The 15,666-nt window shown below is 36.3% G+C and overlaps 1 protein-coding gene across 2 annotated transcripts in view; it reads left to right on the plus strand.

The window, feature by feature from the left end:
- LOC107093188 (contactin-4-like) overlaps positions 1–15,666 on the plus strand; it is a 124,818-nt gene that overhangs the window by 78,074 nt on the left and 31,078 nt on the right. For both annotated transcript variants that reach the window (XM_015388062.1, XM_015388061.1), the window contains one exon: positions 7,883–8,000. In XM_015388062.1, coding sequence (XP_015243548.1) covers positions 7,883–8,000 — 118 coding nt within the window. The remainder of the gene's footprint in view (positions 1–7,882; positions 8,001–15,666) is intronic.

Raw genomic sequence — 15,666 nt, forward strand, 5'->3', positions numbered from 1 at the left:
ACAGAAGTATACCATATATGGGGTGTACAGTGTATTTTAGCCAGGGTTTTGTTGATTGAATGTAAGATTTCTCTGCAGCTTGATAAATGGCATTAAAACAAATATTTGCAGGCATGTTAAAATATATCTGTCAATAAATGTTAAACTTTGATTTGAATTGAGTTCAGCAAACTTGCATTGGCTTCAAGCATGTGGACCAACTTGTAAAATGTATATATAAACTTTAGATGAACTAAGGGTAACCAAGAGTTGAAGTTTTCAAAGAATCTGGAAAAGTGCAGATTTTAGTTTCAGTTTCTTCATATCTAGATTCTTAAAGAAAAAGAAAATAGCACTACGGACATGGTTTTTGTATTTCCAGACTTATTTCCTATGCTTATATAAGTGTTTTTTTTTCTTCTCCTATTGTTTCCTTCTATTCTTCTTCTTTGTGCCCTTAATTTGTTTCCTTTATTGTACCAATCCTTCCTTCTGCTCTATTTGCCCTCCTTTGCTTCCTTCCCTTTTTGTAAAAAAAAAGACACCATAAAAAGCTGTAGAGCAAATTAATGCATAGATTTTTACTTTTTAAGATGTGATTTTTTTCCTCACTTCAGAAAGTGTATGTGTAGTGCCTTCTGTTGATGCTGTTAAAAAGAGTATCCTTAGTAATATCTCTTAAAGATTAGGTTGTTTTTTTGTTACAAGATCTGAATCAACAGTGCGTTTCCCTCAGCGGACACACAACTTTACAAAAAAGTGCCACAGGCAAAATAACAAACACCATCCTCTTACATACAGCTGAACACAGCTGATATTTACAGCACTATACAGCTGCAGCCCACCTCAAAAAATACACAGTTGTTCTTCTTGTTCCAATCTTCCAGTCTCTAAATAGATGGTTTCTTACATCCATGTGACTAGAAAACAAGCCTGATGTAGTTATTTTCCCCTAAACTGTCATCATATGTGCTTTGAAAAAATCCCCCAAAAAACTAGGATGCGAGAATGTGTTTGTCTCTTGTGTATGTGAGAAAGACCAGAAAGTAGGTGAACATCTGCTCTTACTGACATGAAACACTGTGGCTGGCAAAAAGAATTACAAAGAAAGGAATAGTGGATGCTTCATGTTTGCTCTAATATTGGTCTGGTGTGTGTAGAAAAAGCCTGTGTGCTTACTTGTCAACAACCCTCAGTTAAACACCCGTTAAGCATAACAATAGCAACATGAAACAAAGTGTTCAGCAGCATCTGGACTAATAAACTGTAGAACGTCTGCCAGCAGCATTTTAAAAGGCAGGAGTCTTTTAATCAGGCAGCCAATTGACATGAATGACCATAATGTAAACGAGTACCTGCTATATAAAAAAAATACAAATAAAAACACTAAAAATATCCATGCCTGGATAGCAGGTGGGGATAGTGTTTGCAGCTGATGTTTGCTTAGAATTTACAAATGTACAATTTTCTCTGAATCATGAAAGAATAGGTCTGGCTAAACAATTACATTTAAAAATTTGCATTTTGATTAGACTTTTGGATCAGGCCAAAATGGGGATCTTCATATTCATTTTCTGTATAAAAGTCTCAATGAAAACATAAAGGCACACGATGGATGAAAACAATATTTGAAGTTCCCTGTTTTTTTTCTATAAAGAAAAAAAGCCCGAAAGGTATTTTTGCTAACCTGCTTGGTCTTCATCATGGTCTGTACCAGAGTCAAGTCTTCTGTTGTCTATTACCTCAATATGTTGGTTACATTATCAAACTGAATCTAATTATTGGAACACAGGTGTTCTAACCACAACTGTAAAAAGGTGATGAAAGATAATCAATCCCAGGATACTAACACTTTAAAATGCTTTCAAACTCTATAAATTGTTTGATAATCTTAAGAGACCTTTCTCATATGAAATCTTATCGATTGCAACAGCATACCAATGAATTTCCAATCAGATAGACCTTAGGTTTTATAAAATGTTAAGACATATTGGTAATATTGTATATGTAAGGTGGAATTTCAATTTCTGAGTTTGAATTGTGATTTTCCTTTTGCTTAATTTCCTATTTTTCCTCATATCAGTCCAACATTTCCTTAATTATTTATGGTTTGAATGTTGTTTTTCCTCTCTCAAATTGCTTTACTTTTGTTTCATCTGGGAATACAATCAAAATTTTCCAACTTAAATGGATTAAATATTTAATTTTGCATTTTTTTGTCAATGGAGTCCTGTTCAGTATTTTTAAATTAAGTCTTTCAATAGACCAGTCATACAGTAGTTTGCTCTCACTATGAGTTAGATGTTGTAGCAGAACCTTAAAATAACAATGCAGGAATAAATTCTTGCAACGCTTTCCATATTGAAACTTCTGTTGTTAATCAGAGTGGGCAATAACATTAAAATGAAAAGGTATAAATAACCAATAATATTTGAAACAAAAAGAGTCTGTAATAATTCCCAATATGCATATTCTTTAATTCAGTATGCAAATATTTTAAAATAATGTGGTGTTGCTCCTTCTTTAGTTGACCCAAATCCTAAAGCAACTTCGACAGTTTACTCAATGTCAGTCAGAAACCAGACTAAGATAAAATTTTCCTTTATCAAACTCCTTCAGGGCCCAGTTTCAGAAGGTAGGATCCTTGCATAGTCATATTTTCGGTTTCAGAAAGCCAGATATCTTTTATCCTGAGACACATGAATCCCACCAGTTACTCTAGGAAACAATTATATTCCGTAGCAGAATTTTTAGAAGTTGTCCTCAGTTTGTTGCACATTAGAGCTGAGTTCAGACACAAGAAAAGAGTCAGAAATCATGCATCCTTTATTGCAGGAGCCGGTAGATGCTGCAAAGCAAGTGCTCATTATGCTTTAGAGGATTAGGGTTTAAGTGCTCATGAAATCATTCTTTTTCTATTTATTTAATATAAATAATTAAAATAAATGTATCAATGTTTTTAAATGTATTCATACAATATAAAAAGTTTAGGTTTTATTCAACTATAACTGAGCCTTGCAGACTAAAAACATCCAAAAACTTCAGAAATAAATCAGAATTAACATCATAGAGTAGTTAAATATTAAATCTGGTTTGACTCAACTTAGTTTAGTTGGATGATATATAATGGAGCCTAGGCGGAAGTTCATTTGAAGAAACTCATTGCTCTCCTACATCCACCTGGGACACAGCCAATCAGCTTTGAAACACACCTCCACGAAAGCCAGTTGGCATCCAAAGTTCATCTTAAAAGGCTGATCCGCACTGGTCTGCTCCTGTGTGCAGGCTGTGGATGCGCTTCAGACACTGTTTCAATCCACCTCCAGCTCCTCCTCCAACATCGTATCTAAAGCTTCATAAGAGAGTCATTCCTCCCGGACTCTTACTGTGTTCCCTGTCTCATCTCAATCAGTCTGGCAGAAGACCGCCATGTTGAGCCTGGTTCTGCAAGAGGTTTCTTCCCAACGGGGAGTTTTTCCTCTCCACTGTCGCTCCATGCTTGCTTATCATGGACAGGTTGTCTCAACCTGTGTTATCCAACTGGACTTCCATCTTCCAGGTCCATGAGTAAAGCTCTAGTATCAGCTAACACAATCCACTGCATCTCACCAAACAGCTCAGCAGACCGTCTCGCTAACCAGCAGTCTACAGACTGACCAACTTCATCTATCTCCACTCCACCACCAGTTTCAGGCCTGGGGGGGAAACAGCCCTATTCTTTGCTCCTGTTCATGCATATCTATCAGAATTAAGTGCTATGTTTCCTGCCGAGGTCTGAGCGCCAAAGACAAAGTAATTGTATCAATAAATTTCTCCTAATTGTCTTTTTTTTTTCTGTGAGTTTTTCATATTTAAATGTTTTGAAACCGAAATTCCTGAACATCACAGAGCTGAATAAGTCGATCAAGGACAATACCTTTCTATTCTATTCTATTCTATTCTATTCTATTCTATTCTATTCTATTCTATTCTATTCTATTCTATTCTATTCTATTCTATTCTAATACAATATCCAGTTAAGAAACATTCATTTCTGACGCTTACACATTTTAAAATAAGACAGCTCCAATATTTTGTGCAAAGCGAGACACCATTTTACTTTTGAAAGATATATATTGTAACGTAGTCTACCTTAGTAACGTAGTCTACCTCTTCTACTATATAGCTGAATGGAGGTTGGTTCAGGGTTTAATGCATTCAGTCTTTACCATCTTGTTTCCTCTTATATCCAACACTCTTCTGTTCTTTTTTGTCTTTTGGTATTTTTCTACTATTACTCCTTCTTGGTTTGTTCATTGGTTTGTTCTCTTCCTATTTTTGTATCTCTTTTCTTCCAATCTTCTGCCATTCAAAAAAAGAGGCCTAATAGAAAAAACATGACAGGCTTGGTCTAGATACTGTACTGTACTTTGCTACAGTTAAATAAAATATAGTTTTTGTTTCAGGTATCCTTTAGAACAAGCCTCTTCAATTCCGGCTCTCGAGTCCTGTTGTACTGCACATTTTAGATGTGTCTGCTTCCACACCTGAATCAAATTACCTCCCCAGCATGTAGTCAAGTTTTGCAGAGTTCTGGTAGTGACCTGATTCCTTTTACTCAGGTGAGTTGAAGCAGACACTAAAAGATGCTGGACACTGGTCCTTGAGGACCATAATTGAGGAAGCCTGCTTTGGAAGTTGGTTATTTTAAGATAAGCTAGGGTCATCCTAGTAAATTCTTAATATAGATAATCATTTTTTATTATTATTTAGCCTATTTCCTCTGCTGATCAATTGTCAAATATGTATAGTTCTTTGCCACTTATAAAAAAAAAGTTGTCTGTTCATGGCTTATTGGTTCTTTCTGTTTCTCTGTGACTGATGCCTTTATTTTCCTTATGTGCAACTTTAAGGTCCAACAGCCAATGCTGAAAGTTTTTGTTAGCAAATCATTAATAAATAGCATATGACCAGTACTTACTGTACTTCTCTCTTTCTCCCTCACACCTCTGTGCAGTTTATTAACGACAGCTCATTTATCATTTTGCACTTCGGTGCTCATCTTTAGTAAAAGCATCCTATACTTTTTTTTAACCTTAGCACAACACTGTTAATGTGTCCTAGTGTGAATCACATTTTTTTTTTTATTACTGCAAGGATCACTCCTGTGAAAACAGATGATCTATGTATTAATATCTAAGGCAGACTGAGACAGAAAACTGGCTCTGGCATCTTAGACCAGACCCACCCACCACATTGACTAAGCCCTATTTGGTCCGTTTCTTGTACATGTAAATCAACTTTAAATACACCTGAAGCTATTCAATGAATTTATGCTTTTCAATGCTAGTAGACATATTAAATTTCTAAAAAGTGTAATTTATTAATACTACAAAAATGTTCACCTCCTCCATCATACTAATAATTCTTTGAGCAGTTTTCATCATATTGCTTTTCTGTTTCAGGGAGGATGAATAGAAAGAATCTGAGAGAAAGAACAGAGATTAAAGTAATGCAATGGAGAGGATTTTTTTTCTTCAAATTATTACTCAGATTGTTTTCTATTGATCTTGCATATATGGAATGTGAGCTATTATTTTTATAGTTTAATCTAATACAGAAAAATCGTTATTTCTTTTACTACAAAGATTTTAAAGTAATTTTTCTACCTGATGATTTGAAAAAGGCTATCTGAAGCTTTATTTAAGTCTTTTTTTAAACCAAGAAGTGGCTTATTTTAAATATGCTAAAATTAACTTATTTCGTTCAGTCATCAGAGTATCATTGAAGTGACTGGTCCAAGCTCCTATTCTTTTCCAAATCAAAATATGTTCATCCTAATTTACAACAGGCTACAAAATAACTTGACCACATAAAATCGACTATAAGACTCTTACTGATGTTTTATTAGATTTATCAAGAAGTCATCAGTATAAGTTTATTCTGCCACCTTATGGCTGAAATGTTTTACAAAGCAGGCCGGCTTACTGCAGGTACCTATCTCCTCTGTGCCTCCTTTGCACATCCTCCCCTCACCACCACCAACCCCCACACTTATCCATCACAGCTGATCTAGGCTCTGTAATTTTTCCACCTCTAGCTGTGTTTGAATGATGAGTGTTTTATTTTTATTTTGCCACATAAATTCTATGTGACTACTTGCAGCTTTTTCTCCATTTGGAATCATACAATTGGGCTGATCATAGGTGTTACACTATATTCTGTGACCCTGGCCAAAGCGAGGATGTATTCTATAATACTATATGATTGGGAAAGCCTTTTGTCAGCAAAGAAGAAAACCAATGGGCTGCAGATTAGCATATATCAAGTACTGGGATCACAGATTTTGGTGTAACATTGGTATCCATCTCTGATCCATATGCACCATAATATCATAAAACAGGTGGTGACAATCTAAGGCGTTGTTGTTTTATCTATTTTTTGTTAAAGACAGCATGATCAGTTCTTCTAAAAAGTAACACTTTTAACCTCATTTATCAGATGCTAAAATCAGGGATATTTTAGGGAACAGGTTTTCCTAAATGGACACTGTCCCCAGAAAACAGATCTAGCAAACCAAAATCTGTTTGTCATAATCCACCATTTCATCTTTGAAAGAGGAGCATTAAGAGCTTTAAATGCATGAGTTGTTGTGGTCTCTCATGGCATCTGTGGAAGTTTAAATTTGTTAATATGATTGGCTGAAACTAAACTTTGGTAGGCAGATACTTGGTGTCACTTTCTCCAGTCAGCTTGGACAGTTTTGCTGAATGTCCCACTTTTCCCTGTGCAGATATAGATAGGGCTGTACAAAAATTGATAATGTATAGAACAAAATCTGAGTGCTACATCATGATTAATCTGGCTGCATTGATTATTTACTACTTCAAAACTCAATAAAATGTTGAAGTTTTTATATTTTAACGTGACTAAATTTTGTGACCTTGTAGTTTGTTTCAGAATTGATGAAGTAATGTACTAAAAATGCAGCAGATGGTCTGGTGCTCTCAACCTGGCATTAATCTCGTCATACGAGTTAAAAAAGTGAATGACTAAATTTCCTGCATATCTTCTTTACTGACAGGTTTAGTATGCCTCTTTTAAACCAACCAGATCCAATGATATTCAGCTAAAATGCTCATATTTGTCAGAGAGTATAATCAGAACAGATGTTTGCAGGACGAGCTTTGATGTGTTTTCAAGGGAGGATGCTTAATGCTTTTCTTTGAGTGTTTGCACAGCAAAAGTGCCAAGAAAAGAAAAATCTAGCCTTGCTAACCATTCATCTGAGCTGTCAGGGTGAGTGTAAGCACAGCAGAGGCTCACCAGAAGAAAACAAATCTCAATTGTGTTTTTTATTTTGTGTGTTTTCTTCTGTTGGTGCGATTATTTAAACAAAAACTAAACCATTTTCTTTTCTCCTCCAAGTGGTCAACATGGTAATTTCTTTTAAACATTTTATCTGGGATATTTAAAGCACATCAAGAAAAAAATTCCTATTGTTGTCATTGCTTCAAGTGGGCCAGTATGCAATGATACACAGCACCATCACTTTTAAGTTTTACCCCTCAGCAACTTTTTAATTGCTTATACCTGCTTATACGTTTCACAGATTTTTTTTCAAAATATATTGATGATATTTCGAGCTACTATAATTAAAATAAAAATATTTGTTATTCTTAATTTTCATAATATTAAATTATTGATAAATAGATCTGTGTATATATTAACCATGTTTCTGCTGCATATTGAACATTAAGGAAATTAGTGGCATTTATTTATTTTTCAAAATAAAGTGCTGGTCGTGTTCCAGTGGATATGCAGGAATTATTTTCTTTTCTGTTCGAAGTACACTACTTTTACGCTTTATTTTTTATTTTTGCTTCAACTCAAAGCTTTCATACTTCTTTGTTTATCTTACCAGGGATTTTCAGGTGACCTGATGGTGAGGAACATCCAGCTAAGGCACTCTGGAAAGTATGTATGTATGGTGCACACTGAGATCGACACCGTTTCAGCAGCAGCAGAACTAACTGTAAGAGGTATGTCTTCTCTTTTGTGACACCGTTTGACATTAAAAAACATTCTCTGTGGAGGTTTTTCTTCCACATGAAATCAGTGTTAGCATGTGTGTGGGAGGGCCTATGTGTGTCCTTTACACTTAGGACAGAGGTCTAAAAGGCACTTATTTCTAGGTGCCAGATTACATTTTTCATGTTTTTTTTGTTGTTGACGATCATGGGCTTTTTGTGAAAAATCTAATCAAATTGTGAGGAGTGAAACCTTTTAGTTTAGGATTACCACTACCTGTTTTCCAGTTTAAAAGTTAAAGGTGTGCCATTTTCCATCATGCCATTCTTGCAAGATGTATGAGAAACCAGAGACAGGGTTTTCTTCTGATTGTTTTTTAAGCAGTGGGGATTGGCACTTCTTTCCCACCCACCCTTTTGAAGTAGGCTGTCATTTAGCTGTAAATATCAGCAAAAGTGGGAATTCCCCAGAGCTTATGTCATTTTTTTAAATGAAATTAAATCAAATGCAGCTTTATTGTCAGTGTGTTATGCACACAACCACAATGCAGCAAAATGAGTGTTTCTCCAGGTTCAGCACAAGAATTTCAAAAATTCTTTTGAAATTTTAACATGTTTTCAAAAGATTAAAAAATTGTTATTTCTAAATTTAAAAATCTTAAATATAGAAATCTTGTTAAGTAAATTATCTTGCTCCATGGAGAGATAATTTCACTAGGTTTGAGTTGCTTTAACCTGGGATTTTGTGGGGGGTTTTCTTTTGATTTTAGACACCCCTTTTTTGCAATGAATATAGAAAAAAAAGGCAGCCATAGTACTGTACCTCTTCTTCAATAGTTTTGCACTCTGGGTTGCAGAAACTTTACAATTTAATGTCATAGGGAAGTGGCTGTTCCAACGGTTGCAGTTCCAAATTCTCCTGAGTGGTGCCGGACTTTACATGACTAAATAAAGTGAATGTGATTAGTCGATTATCAAGGTGGTGGGATTGTTGTGGCGGAAGGTTCGCAAGCCCATTTGGTTGTGGCCGGTGTCCCGGAAGCATCTTGCTAACCAGTTAGAACCATAATGCTAGTAGGTTCCCAATGGGAAATTAAATTGGGACCAAGTAGCTTTAAATTGGTGACTTAGAAACAAACACTGTCAAGGAACGCGATGGACAGCGGAAACATGCAAGAGGAGGAGAGTTTTGTTCGGAGGTCATGGATGAGTCTCCTCTGTCATACATTTTTATTAAGTGTAAAAGGCTTACAGCCGTACATGTTTGAGCCCTTGCCTCGCAATGCTGCCAATTCTGTTAGCTCTACGCCTGCCGAAGACACAGACTACTACTTTTTTTCTCTATTAATCATATAAAACTGTGTGTATTAGGGATTGCCTCATAGACCAACAATCTTTCTGTGTTCTTGCTGTTTTCTATACATCTTGGTGAAGTTTTACATTGACATGAAATGGTTCCACTTTAGCTCATGCAGTGAGGTCATGTTACTACATAGGTTTTACACTGTCAGCTTTGTTCTTCGCTCCTCATGTTTCTGCCCTTCATAGAATGACTGTGGTTACATTGACTATGGTTAGCTGATATATACACCTATCGGTTAATCGTATGGAGCCAAATTTGGGCTAAAAAGTGTGTTTAAAAAAATGATCAAACCTTTTGAACCTTTTTGGGGTAATTTTTTTTTACAAACTTATGGACTCAATTTGGCTCCATTTATTTAAATTAGAAGAGGATTAGAGTGGTCTTCCCCCTGGGGTCCTGACACTGATGGTGGAGTAAGCCAAAGAATGAGTTGGTCTTAAAATAGAGTGAGGGAGGAGATGGGGCATAGGTGGGTGAAAGTTCGGCTGATGCGCTGAAGCTGTGCCTATGTTTTAATGAAGAGCCTCTTGAATGATGATTGGCTTTGGAGAGGGTGTGGTTCATTGTTGATTGGCTGAAGCTTGAGAGAGGCACGTCAGCAATTGGTCCCGGTGAAGCTGATAAAAAGTCTTCCAGATAAAATTTTCGCTTAAGCTTCCTTAGTGCATTATGAGCTAATCATGTTTTCCATTCTACTTTTCAATAGTGCTCTACATTCCTTGGTGTAATTCATAAATAAGATATTGAAAATGAAAAAAACAAAGCCTTGTGGGGTGTACGGATTTTGGCACAATGCTGCATTCTGTTGAATTGGTGCAGCTGAGGATATGAAGGTTCTGTACTACCATTCAGTTTACAAATTAAAGCCATTACTCTGTTGATTTGTACCTCTAAATGGAAAACTACATCTGAGGGCTACCAGCAAATCCCAATATGTTTGATCTCATATCATGGATCATTTCAAGTCATTGTAAATGAAACTAACAATTTATTCTAAATTGTCTACTATAATATGTTCTACGGTAATTATCCTCTTCTTCACAAGTCTACAATTGGTAATTGGGGATTCATAAGCCACACAGTTTTGATTTTCTTTTTTTTTCTGTGAGGTTAGATATCAAATATTTTCAAACAACAGACTTATATTGCTGTTTAATGTTTGCTGTTTAACAAACTTTAATGATAATCATAAAACAAGGAGATAAAAACACACAGATACATTTGGAGAACATAATGCAATAGAAAATACTAGTTAACTAAAACATGAGTGTCAAATTAACTGTCAAATCAACTGTAAACAATGAAAATATATTAAGATGCTTACGCAGTGTATTAAGGAGAGGATGAGTGGGGTCATGTATTGTGAGATTTTGGGGAACAACCTCCTTCCCTCAGTTAGAGCATTGAAGATTCTTGATGCTGGGTCTTCCAACATGATGATGACCCAAAGCAAACAGCCAGAATAACTAAGGAGTGGCTCTGGATGAAGCTTATCAAGTTTCGGGCATGGCCTAGCCGGTCTCAAGACCGAAACCTAATAGAGAATCATTGGAGGGACCTAAAACTCTGAATTTCTCAGCAACAGCCCAGAAACCTGACTGATCAGGAGAAGATCTGTGTGGAGAAGTGGGCCAAAATCCCTCCTGTAGTGTGTGCAAACCTGGTAAAAAATTACAGGAAACATTTGACCTCTGTAATCGCAAACAAAGGCTACTGTACCAAATATTAGCATTGATTTTCTCAAGTGTTCAAATGCTTATGTGCAGCTGCATCATACAAATACATAGTTTAAAAAAAATCATGCATTGTGTTTTCTGGATGTCTCTCTGTTATAACTGCGGAAGTTAGGAGAGAGAAGGACTCTGGAAAAAATATAACCACTGCCGTATATTGTCTTCCATCCCATGCATGAAGCTGTTGCAAAGCTCTTTCAGTGAGGCTGCTGTGTCCTGGATGAAAGGAGCATTATTGCAGATTGTTCCTCCCAGTAGCTGGTGTGAAAAAAAACATGTACTCAATTTTAATTAATTTAATTTACATTTTTGTTGTTTATTACAGCATTTTTTCTTATACTTGTAAATGACATGCTGCCTTTTGTTTTGCACAGTTATAACAGAACAGTGTTGTGCAATTTTCAATTCATAATTCTTAGGACAATATTTAATTTGATCTAAGTAAGTAAACAGTTTTCTGTTTTCTTGCCTCTGAAAGTAAACCCACTGTCGCATGGTAAAGTTTAATTCTGTTCTACATCTTCCTTTGTTGGTAAAATCAAGCACAAACATCCAGCAGTGACTGATGTTGAAGGTATCTACTGGGCTGGTCAATGCCGCTACTGGTGACCCTGTAGCTGATAAGCAATAACTTCCTAAATTTGTTTGGAACCAGAATATGATTAGCCATAGTTCAGGCAGTAATTAGGGGTTAGATAATTTTAAACCTTTTGTCCAAATGTATCTTAAAGGGGGAAGAGAGTACACTTGGAAATCTAACTCTTTTAACACCTACCCCTGCTCCTTCTCTCCTCCAAAGGTACTGATCGTTACACCTCCTATACACATGTGCAAACAGACATTGTTGCTTGCATGAAAGAAAAAAAGTCTAAGCAGTAGTTTGATATAAAGCAAAGCTAAGTCTTATACGAATCACCTTGCCTAAATAACATTGTTAGAAGGTTCCGCTTTTACCCCCCTATTTACCTCCACACTTCACCGTTTCTATTAGAGGTGATTTTTAATCAATACGATACTACATAAGTAAAATCAAGGTCAGTATCCGCGATGTTGATACGATACAGATACTTTTTAACATTTAAGCTTGATGTATCATAGAACTGTTGACCATTCAGTCATTCTGAGATTTTTATTTGATTATTACAATTGAATAATGATAATAGTATTTAATAATAATAGTATGTTCTGTTCATAGTGTTTTTTCCCTAATCTACCTCTTATATCTTTCAATCGTTATGTAATTTTGTTTCTATTGTGTATCCTTGCCTGTTGCTTTAATTCTATGAATTCACACATTGTGGGATAAATAAAGGATTAGCTAACGTGAGCCCACTTTGATGATACATTTTAATGGAATAAATGTCCTGGGTTCTTTCAAGGTATTTATTACATTTTCTGAGTGGGTTCCAGCAACATATGACATATAATATCTTCTATGAAAGTTAATATGAAGGTGATCACACTTATCTACCTGTCAGCAGTGGGTGGTGAGGTTGCTTGAAGAGACGAGTGAAGCTGAGATGAGTTTTGACAGATTTAATTGAAGAACACAGGAAACAGAGGTAGCAATCCAGAAATCCAACTAAGATGTTAAACAAACCAAAAACCATGGAGACATTAGGGGGAAACAAGCCTGAGGAGCCAGGGAGAGACGAGCTGAGAAGACAAGTACAGCAATGACAAGGAACCAGCACTGAGTGACTGCAGAAGTGGAGTATTTAAAGATAACAGAACAAAGGATGGACTAATGAGCTGAATAAGGAGCAGGTGTGGGTGGAACTGGCAAGAAGGAAACCAAGGGGAAAGAAAACAAGCACAAGGGGGCAACAGAGAGTAACTAAAGAATGCTTGAATATGAGGGAAAATAAATCAAAGAAAAAAACAGAACAACTGATAACAGAAAATTGAAAACTCAGAGTCACAACAAATGGGACGAACCATAACACTACCTGGATATTCTCTGGAGGTCTTAAACACCTCTGTCCTTGAGGGCCAAAGGTCTGTTGGAGCGATGTGATGTTATGTGCGAAGTTTAGTCTCCTCTTTCCTAAGAAGTTAAAAATCCTTTGGACTTAATTTCCAAATTTAAAGACATTCACTTCCCATCCAGGAAGCTTACTCATTCAAAAAGCTTCCTGATTGACAACTGCCTCTAGACAAATTTTCCAATCTATTTTTCTCATACATGTCTTGCTAAAGAGAACCCAGAAGGTGCTCTAATTAAATAAGAATTATTGTAGATTACCTACATCTCATCATTTAATGGGTTCAGATATTTATTTCAATATTTTTTAAGTTATTTTAAGTTTAAAAATAAACACTTTACAATTTTATGTCTTTTGCAGCTTGGTATGTTTTCTTAATGCACAAGCTTGCCTTGTGATTTTGGCTTTTCTTTTTGCTAGGTGCTCATCTACATTTGACCTTTTTATTTTTTTTTTCCTTGTTTGAACTACACATTTTTCCATTTTCTGTTAGTATTACAGAAATTCAACAATTAAAAGTGAGAAACTACAGCTTTGACCTAGTTTCAATAATGTCAGCATAAAATACTGTACAGATTTTAGTTTTTTTTTTTATATAGTTTTTTAGTTTTGAATTAATTTTGCATGCAACTTGTCTGTAAAAAAAAAAAAACATAACTAAGAGGGCATGAGTTAAGCAGAAATTGTGAAAAAGACTGCAATCACATCTCTGAGTAGGGTTAAGAAAATTAGTAGACGAGTAAGCTTTTAGGAGCTGACTTTCCCTGCTCACTCTTTATATTGATCATATGAAAATGCCGTGATTCGGAAACAAAGCATGTACTTAGGATAATTGAGACTTGAAGGATTTTTCTTGCAAACACAATTATAATAACTATGAAGTTAGAAGTAGAGAATATAAAGCTTAGGAGAAACTTTTTGAATCTTTTTATATTTTAAAAGCTAGGAGGATTTCCTTGTAAACAACCTGTCCCTGACAGAAACTTTGGATTAATTGGAAAAAAAAAAAAAAAAGGTATGGTAAAGCAATACAAAATAAATTAAGATAAAATATTCCAACCATATCATGTTATTTAATGTTTACCCCATGCCTCCAGTTTATTCCTTAAGCCTCTGATATTCTCTTCCCCTCTGTGCCTCCTGTATTGCCCAGTCTATCTCATTCTGTCTATTTTGTGAGTGTGTTTGTGTCCATGTCATGGGTGTGGCACGTCTCTAACTCTCCTCACTCTCTGGTTGCTCATCAGCCTGCACACCAGCAATCCATCCACCTCTCAGCCTTGCAGTATATCAAGCCCAGTTCTTCAACCTTTCATTGCCAGCCCATTTTTTCAGCCAGTGTGGATCATTGCATGCCGCAAGCTCTCATGCTCATCTCCACACCTGCCAGTCACTCATTCAGCCACGCACACAGCCTGCTCTGCTCTGTTTCACAACCCACCCACACACACACACACACACACACACACACACACACACCTCCACTGAAAAACAATAATGGCTGTTATTCTTTCTAACCATGTTGTTTGTGTCACAATCTGTTGAACTTTAATATATACAACAGTACTGGTGAGCTTGGTACTCTCAATTCAAATCAGTTTATTTCTATGGCGCCAATACACAACACATGTCAGCTCAAGGCACTTTACAGTTCACCAGATCATACAGTCAAATTGATTCAAAGTTTTTTTTATCTAAGGAAAACCAGTTGATTGCATTGACTCATTAGCTCAAAGGCAATCCCTCACACTAAGCATGCTTGTAGCGAAAGTGGAAAGAAAAAACTCCCTTTTAACAGGAAGAAACCCATAGCAGAACTAGACTCAGTGTGAGTGGCCATCTGCCGAGGCCGACTGGGGTTCAACAAGACAGAAGCAGAGATACAAAAGGCAACTGTAATAGGTGGCCCCTTCCAGGAAACACACAGCCAGGCAGACAAGCTCCGAGCCAGCTCCCATGGATGAAGAGAGAGCACATCTTGCCAGTAACAGTCAGAGAAACAGGATTAGACTGGAAAACAGGCAGATCTCGAACATCTATAATCAAAGTAGTTGATGGCAGCATCACAGCTGATATTTCTTTCCAGGATGGTGTCACAGCCAAACAGGAACAGACAAGGCAAAGCTACTATGAGAAAGAGCAGAGAGAAAACTAACAGATTCGGCAGAGTGGGAGAATCGAGATAGAATGAAGCAGGATGATGAAAAAGGAATCCCTATGTCATCCAGAAGTCTAAACCTATAGCAACATAACTATAGAGATAGCCCAGGATAACCTAAGTCCCTCTAACTATAAGCTTTATCAAAAGGTTTTAAGGCTACCCTTAAAAATAGACATGGTGTCTGCTTCACAAACAAACCCGGTAGTTGGTTCCACAGGAGAGGAGCCAAATAACTAAAAGATCTGCCTCCCATTCTGCTTTTAGAAATTCTAGGAAACACTAGTGAACCTGCAGATTGAGAGCAAAGTGCTCTGTTAGGGACACAATGAACAATCATATCTCTGACATAAGATGGAGCTTGGCCATTTAAGGCTTTATATGTGAGAAGGAGGATTTTAAATACTATTCTGAATTTAACAGGAAGCCAATGAAGAGA

This window comes from Cyprinodon variegatus, unplaced genomic scaffold (genome assembly GCF_000732505.1).
Source record: "Cyprinodon variegatus isolate N-32 unplaced genomic scaffold, C_variegatus-1.0 Scaffold412, whole genome shotgun sequence".
Taxonomy (NCBI): domain Eukaryota; kingdom Metazoa; phylum Chordata; class Actinopteri; order Cyprinodontiformes; family Cyprinodontidae; genus Cyprinodon; species Cyprinodon variegatus.